Below are 15,958 nucleotides of genomic sequence, written 5' to 3'. Positions count from 1 at the left end.
GTCCACATCTTCCAGGATTTCGCCACTGATCTTGATTGACAGGGGAAGGTTTTGTGCTGTGGAAGCCGGTTGGAAGAAGACCTTCGTTTTCCGAGTGTTTAGTGAAAGACCCATTTTCTCAATTGCTTTGGGGAAGGAGTCGACAATGATCTGAAGCTCAGTTTCAGAGCGAGCGCACACTCAAGAGTCATCTGCACACTGAAGCTCTACGAGTGAGGTTGGAGTGATTTTGGTTTTGGATTGATTTTGGTTTTGGATTGACAGCGGCTTAAGTTTAACAGTTTCCCATCTGTTCTGTAGATTATCTCCATGCCTGTGGATAGTTTGCTGGAGGGGAGATGTCGCATTGCAGCGAAGAAAATGGAGAAGAGGGCTGGTGTGATGACACAGCCTTGCTTGACTGAGATAGGGTTTGTTGTGGCTCCACTGATGAGGATCATTGCTTGCATGTCATCTTGGAGTAGACATCATGCAGTGAGCAAGATCAGCCAGCTCTCGGTGACCAACCTGCTTGGATGGCAGAGATTTTGGTGGATTGTACAAAGGCTGAGCCTCAAAACTGTCTCCTCAGTTGAATGGGATGCTGCAGGGTCCTAATGTGCACTCATTTGGGTAAGAGAATATTTTCAACCACTGACTAGACTGGTTTTAGGTATAGTTACAGACAGCTTCAGTAAAGTGTATTCTGGGTTGCTGTGAATTTGGAAAGGGACCATGAGATACTGTGGAAGGCTAGGAATATATTAGAGAGCTTGACAACCATTTAGTTTGTATATTGAAAGAATGGGCTTGTTTTTCAGAGTTAATAACATTTTGAAACTTGAAGGTGAAAGTGAAGTGGTCAAGACTCAGAATAAGGCAATTCTTGAACACAAGGAAGCAATTTTTCTAAAGGAAATTGGCCCAAAAGTGTGTTTTTAAAAATTATTTCATGGGATGTGGGTGTCGCTAGCAAAGCCAGCATTTGTTGTCCATCCTGAATTGCCCTTGACAACTTAGTGGCTTGCTAGTTCATTTTGGAGGGCCTTTAAGAGTCAACAACATTGCTGTGGGTCTGGAGTCACATGTAGGCCAGACCAGGTAAGGATGGCAGATTTCCTTCCCTAAAGGACATTAGTGAACCAGATGGGTTTTTATAACAATCGATGATAGTAATAGTGCCATGAAACTGAGACTAGCTTTCAACTCCAGTTTTATTTTTACTCATTAAACTTATAAATTGCACCAACTGCCGTGGTGGGATTTGAACCCATGTACCCAGGGCATTGGTCAGGGCCTCTGATTTACTAGTTTAGTGACATTACCACCATGCCACTGTCTCCCCATGAAGTATATGGCAAGCTAACAAACCTTCTTGCTCTGAACAAGGCAAAAGATGTGCCATTCAAAACAATGATCACCACATTTCAACCCTAAGCCACGAGAGAGCAGAAAGCTAGAGATTTGGAACCAAAAATCAGAAAAGTAGTGAAACAGTTGGCGAGTACATTGTGGCACTAAAGAATATAATCACTACATTGCAACTTTGGCACATTCTTAGATCGTGCATTCCAAGTCAGACTTGTGAGTGGATTTTGTGAAAGATTCCAATCCAAGTTACTAAACATATAAAATCATACATTTGTGCGAGCGTGTAAGATTGTTCTTTCTATGGAGATGGCATCAAAGAATGCTTGGGAATTTTGTCCTATGCCAGTGACGAGTACAGCTTCTGTCCATTGTTAGGTGGTTTCCACCAAGCCTAAAGTGGAGAGACCTAGTCAGAAGAGTGCTGGTGATAGTGGTTTAGAGTCTTGTTATCACTTAAGGGTAACCACACATCACAAGCATGTCAGTACAGAAATGTCAAATGCTTTAATTGCTAAGAGAAAGGCCATATTGCAACTGCTTGCTGAGTGAAGGCCAAAGCAGGAAAGGGAACTCATTCCAGTGTTAATGGAAAACAATGTTGTCGCAAGGGTGGAGGTCACAATCTTGAAGTGAATCCAGAGTGCCTAACTGGAGAGGAGTTGGGGCTGTACAGCATTTAAACCACAAGCAATCCCTCAAACGAGAGAAATTTTTGTACAAAGGTGTTGGTAAATCAACATGTGCCTCAATACGGCTGCAGATTGCGCCATTATGAATAGAGATATGTACGAGAGCAAATTCAGCGACATACCTCTAACTGAGAGCAGTTGAAAACTTACTCTGGTAAGGGGTTAGAAACGTGCACAAATGGAGAACAATGTCCAAAAAGGGGCAAGTCCCTCAAGTTACCCATTGCTGTAGCGAGATAGGTCAACAAACCAACGTTAATGGGCAAAGACTGACTTCGCTAGCTGCAGTTAGATGAGAAGCATGTTTTCCAAGTTGAGATGACCAAGATCCGCTATTGAATAGTTACAAAAACATTGAGGACAGCTGGGAAGGCATAATTGGTGTAAATGCACACATCAAAATCAGGCCTGATGGAAAACCAGTATATAGCAAGGCTTGGTCAGTTCCTTATGCTCTCAAAATCCAGGTTGAAGAGGAGCGAAAGAGGCTAGAGGGGAAAGGTGTGCGAGTGAAAACTGAGCACAGTGACTGGGCAACCCCAATTGTAGTAGTGCCCAAGTCAGACAAAACTGTAAGACTATGTGGTGTCATGCAGGCCCCCACCTGCCAAGAATGAGGCATATTAATTTTGCCACATGGACATTAAATTTCAAATTGTTCCTGGGAAGAAGAGAAGGCCTGATACAAGGGGTTGCCAAGCCCTGAGCTGGAAAGACATTTTTGCATACGAACAGATAGTATTTGTAGACAAAAGACCATTCCCTGACCCACCCAATAAACAAAGCCAGAAGTAGTTAGACCAGTCACGTGACTACCCTTCTGGCCAACTTGGGGAGTTTAAAATTTAAATATACAAACTGGGTGGTTTTATTTTAATAAAAAAAAAAGTTAACAGATGAAATTCTCCACTGAATTGTTGAGTGTGTTTGAACTGGCTCTTGGCTCCTGGATTGAAAAGACTTCCCCTGTCTGCTCCCATCTCTTTCTCACAGAACTCCAAAACCCACTAAAGACGCATGAACCCCAAGAGAAAAAAGTCTCCAATAGTGAACAAGGTTTAAGAAGAATACTGGGTCTCAACAAAAAACAAGACCATATCTTCAAGCAAGGACACCCCAGTGAGCTCGAAGCACAGCAACAAAAAAACCCTCCTCAGATAATAAAAACAAGAAATGCTGGAAATACTCAGCAGGTCTGGCAGCATCTGTGGAGAGAGAAGCAGAGTTAACGTTTCAGGTCAGTGACCCTTCTTCAAACCCTCCTCAGAGATTGTCTCAAACCTTTCCACTTTATTTTTCTTCTGCTCTTTTCTGTCTCCATTTGTATGTGTCTATCGCGTCTGCATGCTACCATGGGCGCATCGTGTATCCATAGGCATCAAAAGAATTAGAGTTTAAGTTTAATAAAATTTCACCTTTCTTCTTTAAATCTAAGCCTGTTTGTGCTCATTTCTTTGCCTTATAATTGGAAAGCGGTAAACAAGGATTCACCAAGGGGGAGCTAAAAACAGTGTGTTTAAAAATAAAACCCTGTTACATTAAGACCAGGTGAAGGCTGAAAGAGAACCCTAGATCTCTTTCTACCTGGTCATAACAGTGGGGACTACGAAGTCACAATCAACCAGGCAGTGGATAATGAGCTGCATCCACTACTGACCTCTCAAGATTTGTATGCAGAATCGAAGCTATTCACGAAGTTGGATCTGTCACATGCTTATGCACAGTTCAATGTGGATTGAGTCAGCAGTATCTCACAATAAACACACACATGGGGTTATACTCCTGCATGAAGCTGCCCTACGGTGTGAAGTCTTCTCACAAATATTCCAAGCTAAATGGATAAGCAAGAAGTGCCGCACTGCTTGTGTAATCAGGATGATGTGTTTATCGCAACCGCAACAGAGGAAGAGAATCTTCAAGTGTTGGATGAAGTGTTAAAAAGGCTCAATGATCACTCTTGTGAAATTGAAAAGGAGCAAGTGTGCTTTCGTTGCAATCTGAGGTAGTGTACCTTGGCTTGAAGATCAAAAAAAAAGGACTACAGCCAGTGAAAGAGAATATAGAGACTTTAGTCAATGACCCAAAGCCAAAAGATGTATCTGAGCTTAGATCTTTTCAAGGCATGATCCAATACGACTCGCATTACGAGCTTGCAATGGTGTTAGCTCCATTACATGAACTGTTGAAGAATGATGTGAAATGGGAATGGTCTAAAGCACAAGATGCTTATAGTGTATGTAAGAGAAGCTTGAACAGTGATGTATTGCTCATTCCTTAAGGCACAAATCGTGACCTGAAGTTAGCATGTGATGATTCAAACTATGGAGTTGGAGCAGTGATCAGTCTTGTCATAGATGATGGTCAAGAGAAGCCCATAACACTGGCGTCATGCACCCTGACCAAGAGTGAATGCAATCACAGGCAGAAAGAAAAGGAAGTGTTTGGAATAATCTTTGAAATCAAAAAGTTTCACCAATTTTTGTTGGGTATAACCTTCACGCTCGTAACAGATTTTTTCTTTTATTCATTCCTCGGATGTGGGCATTGCTGTCTAGGCCAGCATTTATTGCCCATCCGTAATCGCCGTTGAGAAGGTGGTGGTGAGCTGCCTTCTTGAACCACTGCAGTCCATGTGGGGTAGGTACACCAATAGTGCCATTAGGAAGGGAGTTCCAGGATTTTGACCCAGCGACGGTGAAGGAACGGCAATATAGTTCCAAGTCAGGATGGTGTGTGGCTTGGAGGGGAACTTATAGGTGGTGGTGTTCCCATGCATCTGCCGCGCTTGTCCTTGCAGGTGGTAGAGGTCGTGGGTTGGAAGGTGCTGTCTAAGAAGCCTAGGTCACAAATCCCTAATAGCTATTCTGCGATTAAAGTTTACAAAACCGACGATGGCAGCATCAAGGTTGCAGCGGCGGGCTGTACTTCACTCACAGTATGACCACAACAGCGAATATCGCAGTTCAAAGGAGAATGCTATCACTAACACACAGTCACATGCAGGCTGTAAAGGTACAATCTTCACAATAGGAGTAGCAGATGATGACTCTCGAATCACTGCAACTGAAATTGAAGCTGAAAGTTAGAAAGACTCAGTGCTGAAAATAGTCTATAAACAGACATTTAATGGACGGACAGAATTTCGCCAATGTACAGATGAGGAACTGAAACTATTCCACAATCGTCACAATGTGGTGTCATGTGAATAGGGCTGCATACAGTTGGGTTATAGAGTGGTGGTATCTAGTTCTTTGAGAGATAGGATTCTGGCAGAACTCATACTGAACACACAGGAATAGTCAGTATGAAATCCATAGCAAGAGGTTTTGTTTATTGGACTGGTCCTGACAGTGACATAGAAACATTGGTTGGGAAATGTACTATCTGTCAAAACTGTCGAAATAAGCTGCATAAAACTCCTTTGCAATTGTGGTCATGGCCAACCCAACCATTTCAAAAACATTATGTGGACTTCTGTGAGAAGGAAAATGACAATTTCTTGGTAATCATCGAAAGCCACTTGAAGTGGATTGAAATCAAGCACATGGGTCAAAACACCATTGTTGCTGAATGAACAATAAACAAGTTATAGTCTATTTTTGCTTGTTATGGTTTACCAGAAGAGCTTGTCTCAGATAATGGTTCTCAATTTTGTTCTGCTCTGTTCCAAAATTTCATGAAGCAAAATGGTATCAAATATACCCTCATTCCTGCTTACCGTCCGACAACAAATGGAGCAGTTGAATGATCTGTAAGGATTGTTAAAGATGCATTCAAGAAACAAGTGTTGCATTAGTGTTCAAATTTCAGTATGAAACAACAATTGGCTAATTGTTTGCTTAAGTATAGAATAACTTCACGCTCCACTACAGGGTATACACCTGCAGAAATTCTGATGAAGAGAAGGTTAAGGATATGTTTGTGTCTGGTCCTACCAAACTTGAATGCTAAAGTTGAACACAAACAGTTTAGTCAAAAATGCCAATATGACACAAAAACAGAGAGCATGCAGTTTCAGGCAAAATGAGCATATTCGTGTTTTAAGTCCCTCTCACACAAGTGGGATGTGGGAAAAGTAAAAGTGCGTGAAATCAAAAGATACTTGGTTGAGATTAATGGTAAATGAGAAATGTTCATGTAGATCATATGATCCCAGCAAGGGATGAACCAATACATGAGCATGATTCCCTTGATCAGGAGCTCATGCCAGAGTTTGAAGCAGTTCACACTTTAATGTCTGAAGTACCAATTTTTGAGAAAGAAACAAGATCTTCTTTAAGTACTGAACTAAAACCAAGCAGTCCAAAACCTGACTCTACACCCAAACCTGTAAGATCAGAAAGATTTTGTAAACCAGTTATTAAACTTGATTTGCAAACAGAGTTCACTGAAGAGCAACAAAAAGACACTTTTTTTGAATGGAGCAGTGCAATGTATTTGTATATTATGCGAATGATGCAATGACACGATGACATAACGACGTAAATAAACACTTCCTTGAAGTGGCCACGCTTGGTGCCCATTTTCTCTGCTAGTGCCACCCGAATATATTACAAAGTCAATGATCTTTCATCAGAACTGGGAAAAGTTAGAAATGCAATAACTTTTAGCAAGTAAAAGGTGGGGGGGGGGGGGGGGGAAGAGTGGAAAAAGAACAAAATGGAAAGGTCTGTGACAGAGTGGAAGAAAGGTGAGAATAAATGGCAAAAGAGTTGGTGATATGCACCACCACTACAGAGGCTCAACTCGTGTCTGATGCTTGGACACTGTAACCTCACACTTGCCTTTCGGTGCGACGTCACATCTTTGTGACGTCACAATAACTGCCAGGATCAAACATGGCGCAAACTCCCCGCCTGCTCACAACGGTCAGGCCCACTCGGCTACTTCCTGTTTGTGTTCAAACGCTGAATGATAAACACTGCTCGCACTCACCCGGGGACGGTATAGCAGCTCCCTGATCCGTTGATAGCGAGCCCAAGCCGAGCAGGAGCGCTGGTGTCGGCAAGCACCACGGGCCTCGGTCTTCGAGCCCCAGGCCGCCACCGTCTCCCCAATAATCTCAACGTCCGAATCCGAGTCATCGTCCGAGTTGATTTCGATCACATCAGCCATGTCTCCGCTCCCCTGTCTCTCAGAGATGTCGCGCCCGAGGCTCAGTTCGTACTCTGGCTACCCAGTTCTTCCACAATATCGAGGGAGACTCACAAAAGGGATGAGAAGCGGCAGTTCGACCCCGAACAACCCAGAGCTCGGCCGCCATCTTTCACACTGGCAAAAGCGCCGACTGCTGCTCTGTGCTGCCCCCTGCTGCATCAGGAGTTATTGTGCAACTTAGTACACGGAGCAGGACGAGGAGGTAATTTTGATCAAGTTCTCCAAATACACAGTGAAGAATTCCCTCACATTTACGAAGACCATACAGGACTTGTATATCCATAGCAATGCTGTGTCCATGTGCTCATTTAACATTGCTAGCCTATTCACCAATGTACCACTGAAAAAAGCCATAGATATTTGTGCTGCACCATATCATGGCTATCTAGACCCACCACCATTGTGTGAATCAGTATTCATTGAACTTGTGAACTGGGCAACTCACGAAGTTAAGTTCAGTTTTAATGACACCATGTATGCCCAAATTGATAGTATTGCCATGGGATCTACTCTAGGCCCAGCTCTAGCAAACATCTTTGTTGGGTTCCATGAGAAATGTGTCTTTAAGGGAATGACACCTAACCTCCTACCTGTTGCATATTTCCGACATGTAGATGATACGTTTGCTATATTTGAATCTGCAGCTGCACACAATAATTTTCTTACGTGTCTTAATGGGCTCAACCTGCGCTCAAATTTACCTTTGAAATGGAGCAGTCAAATGAGCTAAAAACAAGAAATACTCAGCAGGTCAAGCAGCATCTGTGGAGAGAGAAGCAGAGTTAACATTTTAGGTCAGTGACCCTTGATCAGAGCTGGTGGAGGCTAGAAATGTAATAGGTTTTAGGCAAATAAAGCAGGGGTGGGGCAAGAGATAACCAAAAAGGTGTTGATAGGACAAGATCACAGAGAATAACTGACCAGAAGGTCATGGAGCAAAGGCAAATGGTATGTTAATTGTGTGCTGAAAGACAAAGCGTTAGTGCAGAGAGGGTGTTAACTGACAGAAAATAGAACAACCTGGCCCAAAGCACAAACATGACAAAAAAGCAGTGGGTAGGCACATGGTAAAAAAAATTAATGATGGAACAAAATGAAATAAAATAAACAAAAAAGAAAGAAAAAATAGCTAAAAGTAAAATGGGAGGCACGTCATGCTCTGAAAATATTGAACTCAATTTTCAGTCCAGCAGGCTATAGCGAGCCTAATCGGTAAATGAGATGCTATTCCTTGAGCTTGTGTTGATGAGCTCCCTTTCCTTGACGTATGAGTTGAGAAATTTGTTAAGGGGTTCTTTCCACGGTCTCCGGCAAACCTACCTGCACTGGTCAATGCATGTGTTGGGATTCTTACAGTTCCACACTCTATCAGATTGACCTTATTGGCAACCTCATAAATTGGGTTTGAGCCATTTGCTCACCATGAAAGCTTGATGCTGAAATAGGGCAAATCAAAGACATCCTGCATGACAATGGCTACCCTGATCAGATCATTTCTCGCTGTTATAGAGTTATACAGCGCAGAAACAGGCCCTTTGGCCCATCGTGTCCGTGCCGGCCATCAGGCACCTATCTTACCTTTTGGGAGACGAGCGGACCTGCGGGGAGAATCACCGTCTGAGGACAGGATAAAGAGAGGCCAAGGATCGTGGCCTGGTTACTTACCTTCCGGGAGCCGAGTGGAGCAGACCTGCGGGGAGAATCACCGACCGAGGAGAGGATAAATACAGACACACTCCAGGCGCACTGGAGAGTTTGAAAAAAAATCAACAGTGACATCACAGGAAAGCTGCAAGGTGATTGGTTGGTGAGTAAGTAGTGTTTTTTAGGGCGTTCTGTAGTAATGATGACCAGGGAAGAAGGGCCCGAGAGTAATTGATATTATTTGATATTAAGCATCTTCCAAAAGGTTTAATTTAAAGGGTTAAGTCATGGCAGAAGAGCTGAAAGCTGTGGTGTGCTCTTTGTGCTCTATGTGGGAAGCCAGGAACAATTCCAGTACCTGGGTCCAGCATGTGTGCAGGAAGGGTCTCCAGCTGTTGGGGGGAATGGCCTCTCAGGGGAAAGCAGCAACAGCCCAATTCGTTGCACAACGGCTGGCTCTGCTGCACAGGGGAGGAGTAAAAAGTGTGGGAATACAATAGTTATAGGGAATTCAATTGTAAGGGGAATAGATAGGTGTTTCTGTGGCCGCAAACGAGACTCTAGGATAGTATGTTGTCTCCCTGGTGCTAGGGTCAAGGATGTCTTAGAGCGGTTACTGGACATTCTGAAGGGGGAGGGTGAACAGCAGTGGTCGTGGTACACATTGATACAAATGTCGTAGGTAAAAAAAAAAGGATGAGGTCCTAAAAGTATAATACAGGGAGTTAGGAAGTAAGTTGAAAAGTAGGACCTCAAAGCTGGTGATCTCAGGATTACTACCAGTGCCATGTGCTAGTCAGAGTAGAAATAGCAGGATACATCGGATGAATACGTGGCTGAAAAGATGGTGTGAGGGGGAGGGTTTTAGATTCCTGAGACAATGGGACCGGTTCTGGGGGAGGTGGGACCAGTACAAACTGGACAGGTTATACCTGGGCAGGACCAGGACTGATGTCCTAGGGGGAGTATTTGCAAGAGTGGTTGGGGAGGGTTTAAACTAAAATGGCAGGGGGATGGGAACCTTTGCAAGGAGTCAGAGGAGGGGGTTCAAAGACAAGAACAAAAGACAGTAAGGGGAATAAGAAAAGTGATAGGCAGAGAAATCAAGGGCCAGAATCAAACAGGGCCATAGTGAAAAATAGTGGGAAGGGGACAAGTAATGTTAAAAAGACAAGCATTAAGGCTTTGTGCCTAAACGTGCGGAGCATTCGCAATATAGTGGATGAATTAATCGTGCAAATAGATAAAATGGGTATGATATAGTCGGGATTACAGAGACATGGCTGCAGGGTGACCAGGAATGGAAATGAACATCCAGCGGTATTCAGTATTTAGGAAAAACATACAAAAAGTAAAAGGTGGTGGAGTTGCATTGCTGGTTAGAGAGGAAATTAAAGCAATAGCAAGGAAGGATATTAGCTCTAATGATGTGGAATCTATATGGGTAGAGCTGAGAAATGCTGAGAGGCAAAAAACGTTCGTGGGGGTTGTATATAGACCCCCAAACTGTAGCGGTGATGTTGGGAATGGCATTAAACAGGAAATTAGGGACGCATGCGAGAAAGGAACATCTGTAATTATGGGTGACTTTAATCTGCATATAGATTGGGCAAATCAAATTAGTCACAATACCATAGAGGAGGAATTCATGGAGTGTATACGGGATGGTTTTCTGGACAATACGTTGGGGAACCAACTAGAGAACAGGCCATCCTAGACTGGGTATTGTGTAATGAGAGAGGAATAATTGACAATCTAGTTGTGCGAGACCCCTTGGGGATGAGCGACAAAAATATGATAGAATTCTTCATCAAGATGGAGAGGGACGTAGTTGATTCTGAGACTAGGGTCCTGAATCTTAATAAAGGCGCGAGTTGGCTATGATGGATTGGGAAATGTTACTTAAAGGGACGATGGTGGCTAGGCAATGGCAAACATTCAAAGAGCGCATGGATGAACTGCAACAATTGTTTTTTTTTAAAATTCATTCATGGGTTGTGGGCGTCACTGGCTATGCTAGCATTTATTGCCCATCCCTAATTGCCCTTGAGAAGGTGGTGGTGAGCTGCCTTCTTGAACCGCTGCAGTCCATTTGGGGTAGGTACACCCACAGTGCTGTTAGGAAGGGAGTTCCAGGATTTTGACCCAGCGACAGTGAAGGAATGGCGATATAGTTCCAAGTCAGGATGGTGTGTGACTTGGAGGGGAACTTGCAGGTGGTGGTGTTCCCATGTATTTGCTGCCCTTGTCCTTCTAGTTGGTAGAGGTCGGGGGTTTGGAAGGTGCTGTCTAAGGAGCCTTGGTGCATTGCTGCAGTGCATCTTGTAGATGGTACACACTGCTGCTACTGTGCGCCGGTGGTGGAGGGAGTGAATGTTTGTAGATGGTGTGCCAATCAAGCGGGCTGCTTTGTCCTGGATGGTGTCGAGCTTCTTGAGTGTTGTTAGAGCTGCACTCATCCAGGCAAGTGGAGAGTATTCCATCACACTCCTGACTTGTGCCTTGTAGATGGTGGACAGGCTTTGGGGAGTCAGGAGGTGAGTTACTCGCCTCAGGATTCCTAGCCTCTGACCTGCTCTTGTAGCCACAGTATTTATATGGCTACTCCAGTTCAGTTTCTGGTAAATGGTAGCCCCTAGGATGTTGATAGTGGGAGATTCAGCGATGGTAATGCCGTTGAATGTCAAGGGGAGATGGTTAGATTCTCTCTTGTTGGAGATGGTCATTGCCTGGCACTTGTGTGGCGTGAATGTTACTTGCCACTTATCAGCCCTAGCCTGGATATTGTCCAGGTCTTGTTGCATTTCTACATGGACTGCTTCAGTATCTGCGGAGTCACGAATGGTGCTGAACATTGTGCAATCATCAGCGAACATCCCCACTTCTGACCTTATGATTGAACGAAGGTCATTGATGAAGCAGCTGAAGATGGTTAGGCCTAGGACACTACCCTGTCTTTATTCCTGTCTGGCGCAAAAGTGAAATGGGAAACGTAGCCAAACCATAGCTTACAAGGGAAATTAGAGATAGTATTGGATCCAAGGAAAAGGCATACAAATTTGCCAGAAAAAACAGTCCTGAGGATTGGGAGCAGTTTAGAATTCAGCAAAGGAGGACCAAGGGATTGATTAAGAAGGGGAAAATAGAGTACGAGAGTAAGCTTGCGGGGAACATAAAATCTGACTGTAAAAGTTTCTATAGTTGGCTGAGCAATTAAATATATACTTTGGTTCTGTCTTCACAATGGAGGATACAAATAAAATACCAGAAATGTTGGGGAACACAGGGTTTAGTGAGAGGGAGGAACTGAAGGAAATCAGTATGAGTAGAGAAATGGTGTTGGGAAAATTGATGGGATTGAGATAAATCCCCCAGGGCCTGATAATCTACATCCCAGATTACTTAAGGAAGTGGCCCTAGAAATAGTGGATGCATTGGTGGTCATCTTCCAAGATTCTATAGACTCTGGAACAGTTCCTACAGATTGCAGGGTAGCTAATGTAACCCCACAATTTAAAAAGGGAGGTAGCGAGAAAACAGGGAATTATAGACCAGTCAGCCTGACGTCAGTAGTGGGGAAAATTCTAGAGTCCATTATCAAAGATTTTATAGCAGAGCACTTGGAGAACAGTGGTAGAATCGGACAGAGTCAGCATGGATTTACGAGAGGGAAATCATGCTTGACAAATCTACTAGAATTCTTCGAGGATGTAACTAGTAGATGAGGGGGAGCAGTGGATGTGGTTTATTTGGACTTTCAGCAGGCTTTCGACAAAGTTCCACATAAGAGATTAGTGCACGGGATTGGGGGTAGTGTATTGCGATGGATAGAAAATTGGTTGGCAGACAGGAAACAAACAGTAGGAATAAACGGGTCTTTTTCCAAATGGCAGGCAGTGACTAGTGGGGTACCGCAAGGATCGGTGCTAGGACCCCAGCGATTCACAATATATATTAAAGATTTAGATGAGGGAACTCAATGTAATATCTCCAAATTTGCAGATGACACAAAACTGGGTGGGAGGGTGAGTTGTGAGGAGGATGCAGAGAGGCTTCAGGGTGATTTGGACAAGTTGAGTGAGTGGGCTAATGCCTGGCAGATGCTGTATAATGTGGATAAATGTGGGGTGCAACAGGCAGTAAAAAAGGCAAATGGTATGTTGCCCTTCATAGCGAGAGGATTCGAGTACAGGAGCTGGGATGTCTTGCTGCAGTTATACAGGGCCTTGGTGAGGCCACACCTGGAATATTGTGTGCAGTTTTAGTCTCCTTATCTGAGGAAGGATGCTCTTGCTATAGAGGGAGTGCAGTGAAGGTTTACCAGTCTGATTCCTGGGATGGCGGGACTGACATACGAGGAGAGATTGAGTCGGTTAGGATTATATTCGCTGAGGGGGGATCTCATAGAAACCTATAAAATTCTAACAGAGCTTGACAGGGTAGATGCAGGAAGGATGTTCCCGATGGTGGGGGAGTCCAGAACCAGGGGTTATTGTCTTAGAAAATGGGGTAAACCTTTCAGAACTGAGATGAGGGGGAATTTCTTCACCCAGTGAGCCTGTGGAATTCGCTATCACAGAAAGTGTGGCCAAAACATTGTATGTTTTCAAGAGGGAGTTAGATATAGCTCTTGGGGCGAAAGGTATCAAAGGATATGGGGGGAAAGCAGGAACAGGTTACTAAGTTGGACGATCAGCCATGATCATAATGAATGGCGGAGCAGGCTCGAAGGGCCGAATGGCCTACTCCTGCTCCTATTTTCTATGTTTCTATTCTAATCCCATTTTCCAGCACTTGGCCCATAGCCTTGTATGCTATGGCATTTCAAGTGTTCATCTAAATACTTCTTAAATGTTGTGAGGGTTCCTGCCTCTACCACCCCTTCAGGCAGTGTGTCCCAGATTCGAACCACCCTTTGAGTGAAATTTTTTTCCTCAAATCCCCTCTAAACCTCCTGCCCTTTACCTTAAATCTATGCCCCCTGGTTATTGATACCTCCGCTAAGGGAAAAAGTATCTTCCTATCTGCCCTATCTATGCCCCTCATAATTTTGTATACCTCAACCAGGTCCCCCCTCAGCCTTCTCTGCTCTAAGGAAAACAACCTTAGCCTATCCAGTCTCTCTTCATAGCTGAAATGCTGCAGCCCAGGCAACATCCTGGTGAATCTCCTCTGCACCCTCTCCAATGCAATCACAGTCTTCCTATAGTGTGGCGACCAGAACTATACACAGTACTCCAGCTGTGGCCAAACTAGTGTTTTATACAGCTCCATCATAACCTCCCTGCTCTTATATTCTATGCCTCGGCTATTAAAGGCAAGTATCCCATATGCCTTCCTAACCACCTTATCTACCTGTGCTGCTGCCTTCAGTGATCTTTGAACCAGTACACCAAGGTCCTCTGACCCTCTGTACTTCCTAGGGTCCTACCACCCATTGGAGATTTCCTTACCTCGTTAGTCCTCCCAAAAAATGCATCACCTCACACTTCTCAGGATTAAATTCCATTTGCCACTGCTCTGCCCATTTTACCAGCCCATCGAGATCGCCCTCCTCACTATCTATGACACCACCAATTTTCGTGTCATCTGCGAACTTACCGATCATACCTCCTATATTCATGTCTAAATCATTAATGTACACTACAAACAGCAAGGGTCCCAACACTAATCCCTGCGGTACACCACTGGTCACAGGCTTCCAATCGCAAAAACAACTCTCGACCATCACCCTCTGCCTCCTGCCACTAAGCCAATTTTGGATCCAATTTGCCAAATTGCCCTGGATCCCATGGGCTCTTACCTTCTTAACCAATCTCCCGTGCGGGACCTTATCAAAAGCCTCACTGATGTCCATGTAGACTACATCAACTGCTTTACCCTCATCTACACAGCCAGTCACCTCCTCGAAAAATTCAATCATGTTTGTTCGACGTGATCTCCCCCTGACAAAGCCATGCTGACTATTGTTGATTAATCTCTGCCTCTCCAAGTGGAGATTAATCCTATCCCTCAGAATCTTTTCCAATAGTTTCCCTACCACAGATGTTAGACTTACCGGCCTGTAATTACCTGGTTTATCCCTGCTACCCTTATTGAATAATGGTCCCACATTCACTGTCCTCCAGTCCTCTGGCACCTTTCCTGTGGCCTAGGTCGACTGGTCGACTAGGCCTATATTCACTAGAGTTTAGAAGAATGAGAGGGGATCTTATAGAAACCTATAAAATTCTAACAGGACTAGACAGACTAGATGCAGGGAAGATGTTCTCAATGGCTGGGGAGTCCAGAACCAGGGGTCACAGTCTCAGGATATGGGTTATGCCATTTAGAACCGAGATGAGGAGAAATTTCTTCACTCAGAGGGTGTTGAACCTGTGGAATTCTCTACCGCAGAAGGCAGTGGAGGCCATGTCATTAAATATATTCAAGAAGGAGGTAGATATATTTCTTTGATGCCAAAGGGATCCAGGGATATGGGGAGAAAGCAGGAACAGGATACTGAATTAGACTATCAGCCATGATCTTTTTGAATGGCGGAGCAGGGCCGAATGGTCTACTCCGGCCCCTATTTTCGATGTTTCTATGTCTCTACTTTCAGCAGCACTCAAGTTCTGTACTACCAAACTACTCTAAGCAAATCTTTTTTAAAAAGTGGATTTTTTATGATTATGGAGAAATTTGACATTGCACAAATAGAAAATTAGCTTCTCAGGGCCAGTGAGGGTGCTTAGCAGTAGTTAGGAACTTGAAACACTGTTAAAATCCCAGTTACATCTCATTCAACAAGATCTAACTTTTTCAAGGGTTTTTACAGCAAGACTAATGGAATTAGAGTGAAAGTTCTTGCCAATTCAATGGATTTTCCATTGATTGCAGTCTGGGGACATGAACAGTGTTCCCACTAGGGAAGTGTAGAATCACTGACAGCCACTTCTGGATTTTCGCATTATTCATCACAATTGGAGACTCCCGAAGCTGCTGTCAGTTTCAATGGAGTAATGACTGTGAACGCTGGCAGTTTTGCCATTATCATCAGTGGAAAGTCCAGGCTGTTGTCTTTCAGATGGGATGTTAGCTGCTATCTGCCTTCAGAGGTGAATGTAAAATATTCCATG

The 15,958-nt window shown here is 44.0% G+C and overlaps 1 protein-coding gene across 13 annotated transcripts in view; it reads right to left on the bottom strand.

Annotated features, from left to right (window-relative positions):
• The window catches only part of simc1 (SUMO interacting motifs containing 1), a 146,819-nt gene that overhangs the window by 50,430 nt on the left and 80,431 nt on the right, over positions 1-15,958 (bottom strand). For 2 of the 13 annotated variants that reach the window (XM_068043446.1, XM_068043459.1), the window contains exon 1: positions 6,975-7,330. The exons of 9 other annotated variants lie outside the window; for them this stretch is intronic. In XM_068043446.1, coding sequence (XP_067899547.1) covers positions 6,975-7,154 — 180 coding nt within the window. In that variant the 5' untranslated portion in view covers positions 7,155-7,330. Of the gene's footprint in view, positions 1-6,974; positions 7,331-15,958 lie in introns of those variants that run through there. 2 more of the 13 variants (XM_068043445.1, XM_068043447.1) reach the window with 1 other exon arrangement.

This window comes from Heterodontus francisci, chromosome 12 (assembly GCF_036365525.1).
Source record: "Heterodontus francisci isolate sHetFra1 chromosome 12, sHetFra1.hap1, whole genome shotgun sequence".
Classification (NCBI taxonomy): domain Eukaryota; kingdom Metazoa; phylum Chordata; class Chondrichthyes; order Heterodontiformes; family Heterodontidae; genus Heterodontus; species Heterodontus francisci.
The sequence above is the reverse complement of the archived record's forward strand: the minus strand, read 5'-3'. Positions and strand labels throughout refer to the sequence as shown.